This window comes from Vanacampus margaritifer, chromosome 11 (assembly GCF_051991255.1).
Source record: "Vanacampus margaritifer isolate UIUO_Vmar chromosome 11, RoL_Vmar_1.0, whole genome shotgun sequence".
Lineage (NCBI taxonomy): Eukaryota > Metazoa > Chordata > Actinopteri > Syngnathiformes > Syngnathidae > Vanacampus > Vanacampus margaritifer.
Window position 1 is genome coordinate 1451354 of NC_135442.1, and position 19640 is coordinate 1470993.

At 41.1% G+C, this 19640-nt stretch overlaps 1 protein-coding gene across 3 annotated transcripts in view; it reads right to left on the minus strand.

Moving 5' to 3' along the window:
• gulp1a (GULP PTB domain containing engulfment adaptor 1a) overlaps positions 1-6333 on the minus strand; it is a 33962-nt gene extending 27629 nt beyond the window's left edge. For all 3 annotated transcript variants that reach the window (XM_077580860.1, XM_077580858.1, XM_077580859.1), the window contains exon 1: positions 6192-6333. In XM_077580860.1, coding sequence (XP_077436986.1) covers positions 6192-6299 — 108 coding nt within the window. In that variant the 5' untranslated portion in view covers positions 6300-6333. The remainder of the gene's footprint in view (positions 1-6191) is intronic.
• Between the last annotated feature and the right edge of the window lie 13307 nt (positions 6334-19640).

Below are 19640 nucleotides of genomic sequence, written 5' to 3' on the forward strand. Positions count from 1 at the left end.
TTGAGCAGCTGACGACTTGCTTTTATGTGGACACTAAAAGAAATGGTTATTGTTTGATTGAGCGGAAAAAAGTAGGCCTATTAAGATTTTTAAGCCGTAAAGCATTTGTTGGTTGGCCGCTGTTTTGAGTTAGTATGGCCTCATGGAATATCGTTTTTTTTTTTTTTTGCATACGTTGGAGGCGGTTAATACAGAAGGGTTTGACGCGATGTGCTGCCTCATTCTTGTAAGAACGCAAATGGACTCGCCACAAGACCGAGTTACGATGGACTGACTTGACAAACGTGTCCAGATTGTAACTTCCCTCACTTGTAGCTCAAGTCAATATTCAAATTGTATTTCATGTTTCAACCACAAACCAGAAATGATGAAATGAAATGTTCCGGGCAGAACCACCGCTTTGATATGTCAGTCCAGTCAGAAGGTGAACAAACGGCCCACACCCGAATGTCATTGAAAAGAACGTGAAGTGAATTCCACTCACGCAGAAGGACGGACCTCATCGCAGCTTTGCACTCGGGTGCATGTATGGGACCCGGGCCAAAACAATCTTGGCGAGGGGCCGATCCTTCTCTGTCACGCTTGTGACAGACAAATAGCCTTGCGAGTAACTAAGCAAGCCAAACACATTTTCAGGCTCCCTCAGGCTCGTTTTGATGAAGTGGCTCGACGCGGAGGTCAGGATCCTTCCACTTCTGCAATCAGCTCAAACTAACTACGGGGCTGGAAAAGTGCAGCCAAAAAACTGCTGAGAAAGACTTTTCTTTAATATGGACCCTTGTGTAAAAAAAAATATAAAAAAATCAAAAATCACATGTGTTTCTTTGAGTTGAAAAAGTAGCTATGAATGGCATGTAGCTACTAAACACACACGGGGCGGGGGGGGGGGGGGGGGTGCAGCTTATGTCAACACTTTGTTTTAAGACGCTGCCGCCTGTGATGTGCGTTGGCCCTTTGGCCCTTTTAAGTGCATATTTATGACTTTGCTACAAAAATAACAAATTAGAAAAAGAGAGAGGCCGAATTCCACAAGGGAGAAGAACGGTTGGCTTCAGGATGACAAACTTGGAGGAAAATCAGGCCCGTCTAGGCTTGAGGGAAAATAACATCACATAAAACAAGCCATATGCGAGAATAACTGTCAACACCCCCCAAAAAATGTGACAATAATATATTCTATGCAGCCCCACTAGTCTAAATATGACATTCTGATTAATATTGTGTTAGTGGAATATAAAATAAGCAGCAAAATACAGCCGTTTTTATCCATCTCAGGGGCGGCCATTTTGCCACTTGTTATTGACTGAAGATAACAACGATGTTGCTCAGGTAACAACCAATCACAGCGCAGTTTGGATGGATGACGAAACGGAATTTTTTTTAGAATCAATTAGAGAAGCGAATATTAACGCTATTTTAGATGGAAAACAGCAAAGAAACGCTTTATCAAGAAGTACAAAAGCAAACTCATACGACGTCATCGCACGGCGCAGTCGCTTCCTGTTCTTCTTCTTCTTTTTTTAAATTACTGGTGGATCACATCTTTACGGTGTATAGCGCCACCTACAGCGGCGGAGTCCCCTTAACAGGCAGAAGTCGCATGTCCGTTTTGCGCATTTTCAGTAAATTCGCTTAAAAAATTGGAAACATTTGGAAGGAAACTTGACTTATGACAAGCGTGTGATTGACATGCACATACCTAAACAATTGACTAAAAAAAAAAAACTGTGTAAAAGTGTGACAAAACAATGGGGCTGACGAAATCCGCTGGGACACAAAGTTCAAAGCGGGACTGTGCCAGTCAACCGGGATGTCTGGTCCCCCTCGTCTAATCTGCTCAAAAACTTCAGTCAATATAACTTCTGTCATTCATATCAGAGAGTGAATAAAATAAAAATGACATTTCGAGGTGATTATGAACTTGGCACTATAGTACCCGTTGTCACATGACAAAAAAATTCAGCGTTGTCTTTAGCCCGCGTGGGGAAAAAGCCTGTTTTGAGCTGCGAGGTTGGATGGACTGGCAGGCAAAGTGATTAGCATCCATCACTGTCTGCTCCTGCCCGACTGCAGGGGCGACCATGACAGATGACTTGAAATGGCAACGCAAGGCAGCAGAAGCAGGCTGGGAGGCAGCACGTCCGGGCCCGGTCCACTAAAACACATCAAACCGTTTTTTTGAAAGGTCAGCGGAAAGAGGGAAAATGTACTTTGGGGAAAGGTCTTACTAGCCATCGTGAATAAACTGCCCGTGCTGGTAAAAAAAAAAAAAAGAAAAAAAGATCAGGTAACAACCTCGAAATCACTCCAGGCAAAAATACGATTGAGACTCTGGTGTTCTCGTGGCCAGCCTGCTAGCACAATGAATATATATCTAACCGCTTGGCATCATGTGGCGCAAAAACCAGCTACATTTGAAAATATCATCTCCTGTTTGTCCCCGTGAAATTCCGAGCCAACAAACTCATTCAAGCTGCGACGTACACACTTGAAACATTTCGAGCCATTAAGGACGAGGATATGCTTGAGCATAAATCCAAATGATTCCCAACAGTTCATCACACGCAGTCGTCTGCGGTCTCAAGCTGACAAGATGTTCTCCTTTTCAATGACTAATAAAGTCAAAGAGTCATCAAAAGCGGTCTGTTAGCACCCACAACGGGACGCTTGAGTGGAACATGTTGGACGAGGTTGAAACAGGGATTTACTTTGAAGAGATCTTGTAAAGATGGCAGCACAAAAAACTGACCTGAATCTCTGATAGTCTTGTAAAAAGTGACACGAACCGGCATGACTAACATCTTTTGTGGCTCAAACAAGAGAACATCCAAACAGAAATAAGATATAGAAATGTTGACGTGAAAAGAAAGTCTGACTTTTGTGGGACTCAAATACTGGCTAGCATTAGCATGTTTTTGACGATAGATCATTCCGAGCCAAGATTCAAATGAAAGAAGAACTTTTGCCTTTACACAAATATATTATAGGGTTTCTGCAGCTATCAGCAAATTTGGGGATTGTGTTTTCTATTAGGGCTGTCAATGCATTACAATTTTTAATCGTATTTTATCACAAATTAATTGCATGTTAAAGCTGTTCTAAATGTACAGTCAAATATATTTTTCAAGTTTTTCATACTCTTGTCGATGTTGAATCATATATTAATAATAATTTAAATAAAAAATATAATAAAAACATAATTTGAAATAATTTCAATCTCAAGGGATAGAGATTCTGATATTTTTTTGTAAATATGATTCGTAAATTAATTTAAAAAAAGAATTGACAGATTAATCAACTATCATTTGAAATGTATCCATTGAATCCAAGTGATCGGCACTGAAATCGCAGGGTAAAGTGTGGCGTTGTTTACTCAAAGTGGCAGACATGTTTTCCGCGCTGCCAAAATGGCCGCCAACGTGCGGATCTCTACGGACGACGTGATTTCTAATGGTCACGTGGGTTTTGAAAACCCTTTCAACATTCAGGAGACGCTCTGTCGAGTCAAGGTTTTAGGCCGAAAGCCAACCTGACGCAAAGCTGAGCCCACAAACGACAAAAGTCAAAGGTCATTCCTGTTAGGAAGTGCAAATAATGTGCCGCTACCATTTCCAGAGATTTGAGTTTAAGATTAACTCACTACACAAAGGAGGTCAATGTAATCAACAGCTTTGTTAAATACACAGAAAAGCGGCGCCGAGCCGGCCCAAATCAGCGAAGGTGTCACGCATGCAAATGTCCGCCACGACGTCAGCGGCCGAGCGAGCAGCCCAGCGCTGATTTCTGCTGGCACGCTTTTGTTGCTTTTCTCAGCACTGCCCCTGACAATTGATGGCGCGAGCCAGCATCATTTCGATGACAAGTTAAGAATTTGCCCGGCAGCTCACAAATATTCATTATCTCCACTTGGGCCAGACTTGGGTGGGCGTTCAACTTATTACAAGCCTTTGTGTTTTGACGTAAATCACGATTAGACGGAGGCAGCGCAGGCAGTAATCAGCCGCTCTCTAATCTTGCCGTTTTCATTTTCCACAAGCAACAGATGCAACCTCTTTGCCGATTAAAAGCGCTTTCATGTTGCCCGCCGCGCGTGCTGTCGGCTTCACTGAGCTGACATCAAACCGCTTAAGATGGAACGCGGAAGCCGCCGCCACCGAGCTTTTGGGTGACAGTGAAGAAACGGTGAACGCCGACTCCTTGCGACGATGTTATCAGTCAGCGTGTGATCTTGTTGATGGATGAAGCCTTTGCAGAAACTCAAGAAAAAAAGCCGGCAACAGAAAACATCAACACTTTATCTGACTTAAGGAATCCGTCAAGATGTCAGCAGGATAATCGGGCTGCGGCTGCATTAACACCGGGTAGCTGAAAATCTCTAAGACACTATTGTTCTGGTCCAATGAAAGCTCAGACTAACTTTTTGGCCATGGGTCCGAATGGTATGTTGGCGCACAGTAGCAAAAGAACAACAATGGGTTTGAATGTGATTGATTCATTATGAAAACAGCCACATCCCCAATTAGAGGACGGTGTGCACATTTTTGCAACCGCATCTCAGTTTATTTTTACTTCCCTTTTCAATTTTTTAAAAAGTTGAGTTGCACAGAAATTCTTCATTCTGAATTTTTTTTAATTTCAACAGGGGTGTGCAGACTTTTTATATGCACTGTCCACCAGTCTGCGACACAAACACACCCACATATAAACATTGAAAAAACACAAACCACCAGCTGTCAATCTAAACTAGGGCTGTCACTATCGAATCTTTTTCAAATCGACTATCCTACCAATTATTTTGAGTTAACGAATAATTGTAACCTGCCCCCACCCCACAATTTTTTTCATAAATTTAGCCATTTTTATTTATCTATCTATTTATTTATTTTTGTTAATCTACTAAGGTTGAACATGAGTTGATTTGAGTGGATATTCCTATTCATTGATAGCTTTATGTAGGCCATTAATGCACACATAAAATTAGCCTATGCTAAAACGGAAGGCAAACCCGATTAGCATTAGCGCGCTAGCAATTACCATTTAAGGTAAACAAACAGTAACCACCATTTACGTCACACAAACATCATATCAATATGAGTTGAATTAAGAAGATACAACTTATAAACAGTAATAAATAAAAGCATAGAGCGATAATTGTTCTAAAAATTTGTATGCTATGTTGTGGAGTCCTGCCAAGATTGTCAAGTTCAGTAAATGCAGCCATATTGGATATGACACTTGAAATTTAGGTGTAAAAAAATATAAATAAATAAACATTGCCGTTTTTTTTAAGACTGCAACAGATGAATGGCATTTCCATTCGTTGCAATGGTCAAAGATGATTTGAGATAGGAACGTTTTGAGCTACGAGCGAAGAGGCGAAACAAATGCAGCTCGTTTCTCAAGTCGCTGTACTGTAAAGCAATCGATTTGAATCCAGAAACTCTCAGCTGTGATGCAGACGTGCTCGAACCGCATCAACAGCAACCCTATTTCAGATGATGCTGGTGCAGGTCAGCATATGCATGTTATACTCATGCTATCTCCCCTCCCCTCCCCGCGCTTGGGGTCTTTTAGGGCTCTATTGTCCATGTGTGCACGTGAGTGTGAATGATTGTTTGTCTATTTGCCCTGCGATTGACTGGCGACCAATCCAGGGTTTGCCCACTCCCTTTTCACCAAAGGTCAGCTGGGATATGCTCCAGTTTGCCCCAAAAGCTAACGAGGATCGGCGCAAATGGAGAAAGGATGGCTCTGCTCGGTTGAAAATGACAGCAATGCTCCATGCACGGTGCACGCGCATGCAGATCTGCCCTTGTTGTTTTGTTTTTTTCATCGCACAGACTCAACTCGCTGAGCAGATTATGCAAAAAGGTAAAAGAAAACGCGCGCGCGCACACACGCAATCAGAACGGAGAGAGAGTGAGAGTAACTCAACTAAATTACAATCACGAAGCCGTTATTACAATGTACTTAAAGACAACAACAACAACAAAAGCAGCTCCTCCACCTTTGCCGGACTTGCGCAACAAACTTTCCCCCCCGTTATGCCAAGGCGGTCCCCGCTTGAGCTTTTCTTTTCAGCAACAAACGTGCACAACAAACTGTGCGCGACGGCAACAGTCAACTTGCAACTTTTTAATCTTTTGCCACAACCTCTGGAAGTGAACCCGGGTCTCGTCTCATTTACTTACGGACGGCGTCCGGTCGACGATCCCAGCGGCAGCGGTCAAAACCCAGCGAGCCTCTCCGGTCCGGTCCGGTCCGGTCCGGTGTCTCCCGCCCCTGCTCGCCGGGCACATCCAACCAACAGTGTCACTACTCACTCTCCTCCTCCTCCTCCTCTTCCTCTTCTTTCTCCTCCCTCTTCCTCCTCCTCCGCTCACGGCTCGTGACGTCACTGGGCGCTCGTGCAGCCTCCAGCGGCGGAGCAACTTGAATAATACAAGGACGCGCATGCATGCGTGCGTGCGTGCATGCGTGCGTGCGTGGACGCACCAACCTGCTGCTTTGGATCGCAATATCTTTGCTAGCAACTTTCTTCAATTTGTGACTCTGAGCATTGCGATTGCTTATTTTCCACCACAGATGGCGCTATAGCGGAGTGGGATCTCTGTAGCCTCAGTTAGTGCTGCTCAAGCACTTTTTTCCTTGTTTCCTGCAGCATTTGCGCTATTTACTAGAAACAATCCAATTTGTGTTTGTGATTGGATACACCAGAACAACAAAACACACATCAGTGTGTCTTTTGCTCACATAGAAAAAAAAATGTGGGTTCGGAATCCTGCCCTGATGTACACCTTTGAAAATAAAAGATGAAATAATGATCATATCTCACATTCGTTTTTTTTTTTTTTTTATAACTATCACCAGATATTATTTTTAATTCCAATTTCCTGATGTGTAAATATCTTCCAACGCAGATGATTTGAGCCACGGGCAGCTAAAACGACCAAATCTTTCTCGTGAAAGCTTCCCAGTGCATCTGAAAGTGCCAACACGGTTGGAGCTGTCCTCTCAGACATGCAGGGAAGCAGCATTAGCACAGCCGAGTGTCTGCTGTGTGCGCTTCACCGCCAACAAAAGTCAAGCTTGAGCGGAATTAAGCCATTTTCCACATGGAAGCGAAAGCAACTGCACGGGAGCCCGGAAAAAAAAAGAACATGCGATAACACAGCGAACGCTGCTTCAAACAAGGAAGTCACTAGCCTGATCCCGCCCCATGACTTTGCACACCGCTTAGTTAACCTCCAGGTCAACCAAAGGCTTCATGGACAATGAATAGGACGGTGAACTCACAAATAAATCAGCAGCTAAACTGAAAATGTGAGTTAACCGCACACGGTGCGAGTATTTGCCCGAGCTTATCTCTTGAAACAGTTCAACAATTTCAGTTCAGCGTCCACATTTCGCCCACAATTTGATCTCAAGTGGACCTGACTGTCATTTTTGGTGGCCTAATAAGCAATAAATAACCGCAATTCCAATGTGTTTTTTGGTGCATATACTGTACCTTTAAATACGCACGAATACATATTTAAATACGTTCAAACGTATTTGCAAGTACGTTCTAACGTGCATCTGCAAGTCTTTTAAAAAAAACACTTTTTTTTTTTACATTTGGCCTACCAATATACTCAAAAATTAAGGAAGTAACCATTGTTTATTTGTAATATTTATGTATTTATTTGTTTATTTTCATAATTTTTCGTTATTTATTATTATGTCTATAGTGCATGATTTTCATTCTGCATTTTTTCCCATTTTAAGTTTTTTAGCATTTGGCCTACAAGTACTTTCGAATGTACTTGCAAAAATGTATTTAAATACGTTCAAACGTATTTGCAAATATGCTTAAACAAACGTACAGAATTTGCCCGTCAAAAATGTTGACTCCATATTGGCAGTTCCACACTTCTGTAGGCTACATATAAATACAATTGGATAAATATTATAGTTTATTATTATCTACCCGCTTATTATCTGAAGTAAAGGATTGCAATATCAACAGTATTATTATGATTCATTTTTTTTATTTTGATTGGCACGTGTGCAATTGACAGAACAAAGTGGTTGGAGATATCATATGTAATGTTGATTTAAAAAAACAAAACTTTTTTAACTCTACAAATTATTTTAAATTTGCATACATTTCCACATCCATCTAAAAAATCTTGACAGCCTCAACGGACTCATCACAGTATAAAAACTGAAGTGGGAACTTTTCAGAAACAGAAAGCAGTTGTTGAGCCAGCAAGTTATTAAGTGACATTTTGCAATAATGAGGGTCTTGAACTATATGGACACGATGTTTTCATTTTGGCAGAAGTGTATTTATTCTTCACAGTGCAAAGGTGGCCCCGTATTCGACATGAAGTCGGCTTACTTTGCTTGTGAAACTTGTGAAACAAATGCATCGATACCACGCAGAGCTGTCAACTTCAGAGTGACATTTAAGTAGTTGTCAGTGCGCCCTCCAGTGGTCAAAATTAGTAATTATTTAAAAAGGAAAATAGCCATGAATGTGTTCTTAATAGCACTTTGCTCCGCTTCAATATGCAACTCAGTGCTGACTGCTCGTGCACTATTTAATGATTGTATTCATAAAGCAAGATCATCATTTCCAATATCCGTGGGCGTGCCGGCCGGGTCTTCTTCTCTGTAGGAAGCTGGCAGATTGTCAAGTTGACTTTCTCTGGCTTGTGGTTTGCCACAGCGGCATTATTATCATGATGACCCCAATGCTGTCACCACGCTGGCCAACTTCTGAAAGAATTCTGATGACGTTGCACTTTTCAGTGTGTTGTGGACTCGGCTCGTGCGCTACCCTCCCAAAAATATTGGGACAGTGAGGCCAATTCCTTTCTTTTGTCCTAGAAGTTAGATGCCTTTTGATTTTGAGCCAACCTATTTTTCATGTGAGCAAAAGTTTTCTAACGTATGGTGCTTGTTGTCACGTGGATATGTTATCACACGTCTCTTTCATTTTGGGGTTAGTTGTCACGTGACATAACAAAGAATGGACCAATGAAAAATGCAACCCTGGCAAATTGGTTAAGTAGGGGGGACTGGAGCTTGTTGTCACTGGGGTAAGTTGTCACACGTCTCTTTCAATTTGGGGTTAGTTGTCACGTGACATAGCAAAGTATAGCTCAGTGGCATAGTGGTAGTGTTTTCCCTAAGACTGGGAGGTTGTGGATTCAATCCCTGGCCGGGTCATACCAAAGAGGGGTTAGATCACCAAATGATTCCCGAGCGCGGCCCTTGCAGCAGCTCACCGCCCCCCCAGGGGATGGGTCAAATGCGGAGAAGGAATTTCCCCCCACTTAGGTGGGTATGACAATCAGTGGTACCTTAACTTAAATTAATGGACCAATGAAAAATGCATACTGGTTCAATAGGGGGGGCTGGGGTTTGTTGTCACATGGGTAAATTGTCACACACCTTTCATTTAGGGGTTAGTCATCACGTGACATAGCAAAAAATCAATCAATGAAAAATGCATCCTGGCAAATTGGTTAAGTAGAGGGGGCCGGGGCTTGTTGTCACATGGGTAAGTTGTCACATTGTAATTATCGTCCCCACCAGAGGGCACATCTAAAAAATAAATAGTAGTTTTCTTCCTGGACATGGCAGGGTTTGTGTCCTGAAAGCAATATTTCCCAACAATAGTTGCTGACAATAATGTGCGGCTGGAGTAGACAATTTGTGACAATACAAAAAGAGGTCATTCAAGCATGCAGTTGCATCAGCTGCCAGCTGGAAAACAGAACTTCCATCTCAGGTCACTCATGAATCCAGATTCACTTATTTGAATACCAGAGAGGGATGTAGTGTTGACTGCAATCAAGAAAAAAACTGTCAACCTGTAGGTTCCATCCCCAAACGAGTCATGGAGGAGTCAGCGTTACACGCGACAGCTCGTTTTATGTCGACAGCTCACTCCAAAATGTATTTTCTATTTCCTACGCCGCAAAACAAGGCAGCTCACACACCAAACACAAGCATAAATTAGGGAATGGAGGGAGGGTGATGTTGTTGCTCAAGTGGTGTTTCCATGTGAGAAAAAAAAAAAAAAAAAGCAGGAGACGCATTTTTCCATCCATGAGTGCCTTCGACTGCAGTAAATGAGCTCAGTTATTATTTTACAGTCGCAGTCACGATCTATTTTAGGCCAGACAAACACTTCTGGGGTTTGTTTTAACATGTCAAGTGTCATCAAATATTCGTTTTTAAGAAAATCTCAAGTGGATGAAGAGTTCTTCAAATGTCGCGCCAGCATGAAGGAACAAACTCCTTCGATGTTTGAGATGAGTTTGGTTGGCATTTTCCCCTTTCATTTGGCAGAAAAATGGTTTCTGTACTCTCTTTTTTTCCTGAAGACCTCCAACGAGTTGATGAGCTGGTGCGGGATCATAATTAGATATGCAAATCCAAAACAGGCTTGTTTTTCGGAGCCGTTTGGCAGCATTTCAATTTCTAGGTTTACATATTCATTCTTGAGATGGCAACACAACAACAGTCGCTTTTTGATGACATCATCTTTGGGCGCCATTCTCTCCAAATATGAAGCTTGCACGCTTATTACAAGTCTTACTTTCAAAGTTGGGTTTATTTTCAATCAATTAGTCTTGCCTGGAGAGTATACCAGATATTCATTCCACCTGATATTTGTATTGTTTTTTATCTTTTAGACATTCATTGTTTTCACATGTAAAATACGTGTTTGTTTGTTCGTTTTTTTTTATAAATGGAGGAAATGTTAGATTGTGTTTCATATTGTTATCGGGATATCAAATGATTGGCATATTCACACAGCACAGTCCAGAAACATCTTTTGCATTATCACATTAGATATTTTTTAAAATATTTTTTGCAATTGTTATTAAATTCATGATTTATTTCCTCATTCAATGTGAAGCATTAAAAAAAATGATAAGGAATTAGCTCAATCGGCAGTATCAATAATGAAATGGGAATAGCTGCATTCTTACTTATTCCCATCCCTAATCATGATCCTTTCTTTTTCTAATCAGGTCTAATTTTTTTCTTTTAATTATGTGTGTTTAAAAAAATAATAAATTAAATCAATTTTTTTTTTGGGGGGGGGGGGGGGTTGTCTCTGTACTGTTTGGCAAATTCCAGCCAATCCTTCCTATTCCTTTTTTGCAAATCTCGATTTACGATTGAATCCTTTCATATTGTTGACGATCACAGGCTGCTTGTCGAATCCTCATCTTCCTGACATGTACCCCGGATACTTCATTTTTTCTTTTCTTCACTTCAGAATTGGACCCATCAGCACGCATGCACCCATGATGAACACAAACGCAAGCTGGCTTGGAGACGGAAACGAATATGGGACAATTTGATGCCTATTCCGTTTGTAGGAGGTGTTCTAATGAGCTTACATCAGAGTTTTATTCACAGGTTATTGGAATTCTCAAGGCTTGCGATGTGCCGCCCGCTGCAGTAATTGGATTTCAAATCCATGCAGCTGCATTATGAGAGAGCTTGCGGGATTGCGCGCGGCCACGTTATGCAACGATTGCTGGGGTCAATGACTACTACTTGCCTTTTTTTTATAGGCAGACAATGACAAGTTTAAAAGCGGCTCAAAACCAAAGACTCTTCTATATTTGGCTTGTGCCTTTGTAAAGGGTGACAGTTTGCGACTTGTGAATATAAATGGGAATTTCTGCCAAGCCCCCCCCCCCCCCACCACCACCACCACCACCCCTCATAAAAAAATCAATGGAAGCGACACTCACTGCTGCTGTACTTTGGGTTCGAGCAGCAGGAGCGAAGCTTGGTGAAGTGGCAGGATACTAATAGCTTCACTGGGTGTAAAATAATGCCCTTGCGAGGAAGCCATGAATAGCGAGCACGAGAGCACCAACACAGCAGCGGCAAGCGAAATAGGAACACGGAGGGAAGAGAAATTCATCGCTGACACAACGTGCCAGCAGGCTGCTTGACTCGCTGGCAGTCTTTCTTGCTGCGTAAAGCAGCGTAGTTGTTATTCAATCGTTTTTTCGCAATACATCTTTATTTGGATGTTTGACATCTTTTTGAGGCCGTGGGAGAAAGGAAGTACGCGGGAGCTGTCAAAGCTCAGGGATGCTGGGGGGGGGGGGGGGGGCGGCTGCGTGCTCCTGTTTAGGAGTCATAAAGAAATAACCTTCTTATCGCGTCTGTTATACTTTCTTTTGTTTTTTTGTAATAGTTGAAAACATGAAATACATGACTGCAAAGTCAGACTTCCTGTTCAACAGTAACCCCGCCCATTTACGCTTCACTCTTTGCAAACTCGTCTTGTTTATTTACCGAGCCTGTCATTTGCTGAACGTTGAAAGAGGCTAATTATTTGTCCAACAACGTCTCACCAATTTGCTTTTTTGCGCTCTTTTGATGAGATTGTACGATGGCGCAGGATGGCGCCAAAGCTATGTATACATTAGAATTGGTGTCAAGGAAGTCTGTTAATGTGATACTGTACATCTTGACTGAAGAGACAAGCTTTGCATGAGTAGCTAGGATTATATGGAATTAGGTGAAAATACATTGGGGAAAATATGAAATATGTGAGTGAAAAATTTGGATTTTTTTTTTATGTGGGAATTGTGGGAATGTTGAAAAGCTAAACATTTTGATTGTTGATTCGTGATGAAGCGTTGAATGTCATTGGAAATTAATTTTTGTGTCAAAAATGTAGAATTCTGTAGAATGTGTAAAGGTTTTTGCGCCGACTTGAAGGTGAATTCAATGAGCTGAACATTTTGAATTTTGAAATGGAATGATAGGAGCCTGACTCGTACCCTCAAAATGAGTGGGGGAATTTTTTTTGTGAATTTAATGTGCATTTAAAATTTTGGAACCAAATTGTTAAATGACTTATTGGAAATGAATGGGGATTTTTGGGGTGAAAAATGCTAAATTGTTGGAAACCCATGAATATTTGGAATGAGAAAAATAATAGCCCAAGAAACATCAATTTTTGGAACATGTTGATGTTGGAATAGTTTGAATCGGTCGAGAAAGTTAGAAGTATTTAAAGAACGAAAAAGTACGGCACAAAAGGAAAGCAAAACGTGGATATTAGGGGTGAAAATTTTTGAATTGTTGGAAAACAGTGAATGTTTGGAATGAAAAAAATAATAGCCCAAGAAACATCAATTTTTGGAACATGTTGATGTTGGAATAGTTTGAATCGGTCGAGAAAGTTAAAAGTATTTAAAGAATGAAAAAGTACGGCACAATAAGAAAGCAAAACGTGGATATTAGGGGTGAAAATTTTTGAATTGTTGGAAAACAGTGAATGTTTGGAATGAAAAAAATAATAGCCCAAGAAACATCAATTTTTGGAACATGTTGATGTTGGAATAGTTTGAATCGGTCGAGAAAGTTAGAAGTATTTAAAGAATGAAAAAGTACGGCACAATAAGAAAGCAAAACGTGGATATTAGGGGTGAAAAATTTTGAATTGTTGGAAAACAGTGAATGTTTGGAATGAAAAAAATAATAGCCCAAGAAACATAAATTTTTGGAACATGTTGATGTTGGAATAGTTTGAATCGGTCGAGAAAGTTAGAAGTATTTAAAGAACGAAAAAGTACGGCACAAAAGGAAAGCAAAACGTGGATATTAGGGGTGAAAATTTTTGAATTGTTGGAAAACAGTGAATGTTTGGAATGAAAAAAATAATAGCCCATAAAGTGTGAATTTAAGGAATATATTGAACTTGGAATGGTTTGAATCTGTCATGAAATGCAGAAGTAGTTAAATGACGATAAACGGCTTACAGCATTCGCACAACTTTTAATAAGTTCTTCAAAACATATTAAGAGGGGAGGAATCATATGCTTGGAGGTTTTCTTTATTCACAGCCGCAGCTTCCTTTCCCTTCTTTTTCATAGTGGATGGTACATCCGTCTGCTTTTTCATACGGGATGGTACATCCGTCTGCTTTTTCATACGGGATGGTACATCCGTCTGCTTTTTCATACGGGATGGTACATCCGTCTGCTTTTTCATACGGGATGGTACATCCGTCTGCTTTTTTTGTGCTGGAACCAAACAACACAAGCATCAACAGTGGAAGAGACCAAAATAACTTGACAAAAGAGTGTGATATTATCTCGATGTGGGCTGGGAAGGCGGAGGTAACAAACACCCTGTGAAGAAGCAAATAGGACTGGACAGGACAGGACAGGACAGGAGCAGTGAGCGATGCACTGCCCAACAACCCTGTGCAGAATTTCAGCACAAATGGGCGGAGATCAAGAGGTCACCAGGGCCGCGTCTTGTTAGCATGACCTTACGAGCCAATGCTAACATTTTCAATTAAGGCTTGCATTTCCACTTTCTGTATTTAGACACGTCTCATTAAAAAAAAATGCTTGTGAGACAAGAGTTTTCAATGCATTAGACAAAGTAATTACACTGGCTTATTGCGTTAGACAAGCTCATCAAACAAGACGCCAGCATTGGCCTGCATTTCAAACACCTGAAATGAAAGTCCGATGTCTTTCAGTTCCTCGATTTCAATTGATGTCGGTTTGTCACGCAGTCGCTCATATTGTTACACCGAGTTTTGGTTTTACAACGTTCTATTTCTACACTGGCAACGTCCATTCATTGATGTGTACGTTGGAATGTGCTGTCGTTTGCCACCAACGTATGCTAAAGCAGAAGAGAAGTCATTATTACATGACAGTAAATATTGATATTAGATTTGAAAGTATATGCAAGCCTTCTTATGGCTTGATGTCCACAAGGGCACGTCCCGTTTTATTTTTAGTGACCTGAAAAAGCACATCGGCAATTCTATTCTTGTTATCAGAGTCCCGCAGGCTTGCTAATGAAAGCGATTCTCCATATACGACACGGCCGTAATCCCACCAATGAGAGCCGCCTCGGAAGGATTCCATTCACGATCTTCACGTGCAAATTGGGACACGTCCGAATACAAAACTAAAAACTGAAAATGTACAATAAATACATAGTATAGTAATAATATATAATAGTACAATAAATCGCTAAAAATGCACAAATGGATCTTGGAATATTCTGGAGGCTTTCAAAAGCCTTTTGCGACAACGAGAGGCAGGGGCGGGGCTTAGCCAGTGCTTTTAGTCGAGGGGCTACTTCTTCACGTTTGATGGGCGGGCACGAGGCGGTCAACGCAGATACGTGGATAAAAAATATTACTATCAAGTCAGATATTCCGTCATATATTTCAAACAAGAAATGTGGTCATTGAGGTGAAACGAAGGAATTGGAAAATATCTTTGCTGTCCGTCATTACAAAAGTAAACCAAAAAAAAAAATGCCGTACCTGTCAATCCACCAAAATACAGCCAACAAAAAAAAAGAGTAAATGCCACTGACACCTTCGAAACCATCTGCACAATTCTAAATGAATCCAAGCAAATTAACCTTGGTAAATTCTCAAAAGCTGTGAAGGTTGAGTACTGCTAAAAATATTTTCAACGTTCCGTATATTTACGTAAAAATGAGGAGCCAAGATTGAATAAGCGCAATTGAGATCGCTTGTAATGGCTTTTCCTCTCAAATTGCACACAAATATTAGCAAGGTCATCTTCCAACTCGTCATGGTGACCTCCAGCTCGGCAAGAGGTTCACATTAGCAAGTATCTTTTTTTTTTTTTTTTTTTGCTTCTCTTCAACGGGGGCCAGCAGATTGTCTCATTAGGAGTAATCAGCGTATCAGACTTCATCAAAACCAAATTTGTGCTCAAGCCATGAAGGGAAAGGATGGAGGGGGGAGGCGGGGGGCTGGGGGGGGGGGGGGTGTCTTCTCAACACTTCGATCTGCTCACTGAATCTTCTGCTACTGCTGCCATAATGAAAATCTCCATCATAAAAATCCTATTGGATTTGCGGGCTGTCATTCAGTTTATGATGCGTGATGATGGCGGCCAGCCCCAGCATTTATGCCACACTGGCGTGCCACGTGCGCACCGTACTGTACGTGTGCACGTTTGCGTTGACTGCTTGAGTACACGATCGCAGCCTTCAAAAGAGGGCTGCCTTGAGATAAAAGTTTAATTTGTTCCATTTGTTCAAAACATATCTTCTCAAATCAAGTCATTCAAATAAATTGAAGTGGCATTTGTACAATCCATCCTCCCTCGACACAAAAAAATGTCATTAAAAAAAAAAGCACTTTGTAAAAACTTACACAATAGAGTATAAAGAATTACATTTTTGCCCCTTTTTTTTTAAAACTTCATTTCAATGGGAATTTTGCTGCTGCTTTTAGTGTGCTTACCTTGGCCACCTGGGGGCAGTATAATTCGGACATATGGAAATGAGACGGTCAATATTCATCAGTATTTAGCAGTATGATGATTTTTCTAGAACTCCCCCCATTGATTAGCTGTAGTAAGACTGTAGTAGGAAGAGCTGATTACACGATTGGACTCATTTCCAACGAAACGGATGCTGTTTGTTACCCCATCGATGCCGTTTTGAGTTGTTAGCATTTAGCTAAATGGCCACGTCTCAAGCAGAGCTGTGTGCTTGTTTTAAATAATGAAATTATTTAAATAATTGAATAAAGTAAATCAAAGAAATATTTGGGTTTTTATTTTTCTGTGGATGTTTTTGCACGTTGGTTTATCTCGGGTCTGTTTTGATCACTGATGTAAATTTCAAACAGTTTGATAACGACTTACCCAGCTCAGGCTAATTAAATGGAAATGACTTGAGGGGACGTTCCGCATCGTTAAGCGGGTCACCATGTTTATGCTTAGTGAGGGGGAAAAAAAGAATATGCTGATAAATGCCTGGAATTCTCAATTGCCTTGCAAAAAAAAAAAAAAAAAAAAGAGTATGATTGTAGTGTTCTGTACTTGTGTGAGACTGCAAAGGTCTATTAGGGAAAGTCAATTGTGTCGAAAGAGGACTGATGAGCAGCAAGCAGGGATTTGAAGCTGCTGATGTCTCCGGAGTCCCCAAAATCCCCAAAAGGTTTGCAGTCAAGCGTGAAACAGCAATTCGGACTCCCTTAAACAATCTCACCATGAAAAACATTTGCACCAGTTCTTGAAAATTGCCCGTGTTTCTACATCTCAATTGTCCTTATTTTACCCAAACGCATTTTGTGCTGTGATATTTTTCCATTCCCAACTTGTTCTTTCTCTCTTGCCTCGCACTGGATTGAATCACGTAGTTAGCGCTCGCTATCATCAGCCTCTGAATGCACTTGGATGTTTTTATTTTCTTTATTGAACAGCTGGGCCTTAGGCTTGCCTCGGATCCAATTGGTCGAGAGTGCTGCCCGCATTTGTGAACTGCTAAGAGGAGCGCGGCCGGATATCTCATTTCACACTTTCTCTTAAGGGACCAACAAAGGCAATTTTCTACTCTATCAACGTTTTCCAATGATTAGATGGCGCGGGCCAGGGATGACGGAACGTGTCGGCTCTGAAGACAAACCTGAGAAATGAACAAAAAGCGACACAACAAAAGTCCGAAACCTTGAAAGAAATACGCAAAAAGGTGAAGCGAGGCCGAACGAATGTTGGCAGTCCGGCAGACAAATTTGTGAATCGACCCGCGAGGAAAACAACAAAAGAGCGCCCGCACGCATTCTTCAGCGAAGGCTGACGTCCTTTCGGGTGAATGAGGCATTGGACGCTTTTGGCATGGCCAGCGGTCCGACCCGAGCCAAGCCTCAAACTTATTATTATTATTGTTCACGGGAGGAAATGGTACACAGTGCAACATTCTCCCCGTGACCCGAGTGACGAGGGCCTCATTAGGGCTTGTGTTAAATGAGCTGCGTCGCATTGCTTTCAAGCACGTGACGATGTTTTCTTGCATAGAAGACACTAAAACGGTACTTTTTTAGGTCCGAAAAACTTAGCGGTAGCTATCCAAGTCGTATGGAAACATGGAACTGCTATTCTGGAGTAAACATATTCTGACGGCGGATTTACGTATGTGCATACCACGTGGCGTTCTGGGAGGGAAAAAAACGGTAATCGCGCACTAGAGAAATAATAATGAATCATAAAAATGACTAATAAACAATGTTTACTTATTTGATTTATGAACGTATTTGCATAATGTAGACCAAAAAAGTGTCTTTTTTCTTTTTTCTTGTGCATTCACAAATCAATACATAACATGGAATCATGAGGAGCAAATGCTAAGTTTTTAGCATTTAGCCTGCAAGTGCGTTCAAACATATTTTCAGGTGCGTTCGAACGTATTTGTAAATATGCTCAAATATATTTGCCAGTACATTCGGACTTGCAAAAAAAACGTTATCTTATTTGCCGGTCCAAATTTTTTACTCCACATTGAAAGTTCCATGCGTCTGTAAAATAGGTTAAAATACAACAGTGTATGTCAAAAAACAGTTTTATTCAATAAATAATATGTAATTAAATAATCATTCAATTAAAATGTATTTCGCAAAAAAAATTCAACTAATCCTGTTTTTTTCGGCCATGATTTTATCTGTTGGTAGACTTGCTTGTATTTATTTATTTATTTATTTATTTATTTATTTATTTATTTATTTATTTATAGTAGCCCAGGGGTCCATGTCACAAAGCAGGTTTAGTGAGAAACTGCGATTTCCGTTCCAGAAGAGGAGGTAACTGAAACCAGAAGAAAAGAGGAAACTCTCGCCTGTTCTCATAAAAATAGGATAAAAAAAACTTTCTTTTTGTATAAAAACATATTTTCAAGGCTATAAATCAGTATTAATTTCCGGACCTGACCTCTGACCTTGAGCCAATTTGTGCTTCCTTCTGTGGCCAATCAGAGAAAGAGGACGTGCAAACGAGGTCACCGCCGGCACCTGCAGCAAATCAATCGGAACCAGCTCCCGGGCTCCAGGTGGCGGAGTGGTACCGCGGTACCGTGGCACGCGAACCCGCGCCAACCTGCCTACGATGGAGGTTGCCGCGGGTTCGCTTTGACTTCTTCAAGCACAACATCTTTATTCATATATTTGATTTGATGCCGATCTTTTAATGACGTACTTCAGCCTGGCTGACGTGTTTGTCTGAATGCTGCCGTTTGTCTTTGTTCCGATTTGTGAGCACCCGCGAGCAAAAACATCCTTCGAAAAATTCACTGATGGCATTTCGAATAAACAGAATGAATAGCTTTTATTTGGTAAGTGTACACTTAAGAAACTGAAAAAAAAAAAAGGAAGAAAAAACTCACTCAGTCACATCCAATTGAGTCAGACCACTCTGTGGAGTGTACACGTCTGTCAAGGTCAAAGCAGTTGACGGCGCCGGCTGCTTAAACGATACGTACAGCTATCACTTCCCTCATGTCATTTCTACGTCAAAGACATCAATACACGCGTCCGAGAGTTTTGAAGAGTTGCGTCATGACAGCTTCTTCATCCTCGCGGGGCGCTGTTAGTGTGTGACCACAGTCGATGGTTTGACCTCTGACCTGCAGCCCACAGCGGTTGGGAAATCACAGCAAAACACAACATGGTCTACTGCATCCAGCTGTGAAATGTGACAGCTGATATCGAAAATAAAAGCATGTGATCAATGCCAGCAATCTTTTATTAAAAAGTGACACAAAAATAAATCAAATGTGGTTTTGTAGTGTTTAAAAATGTGGAAGTTTTTTGTGTTACA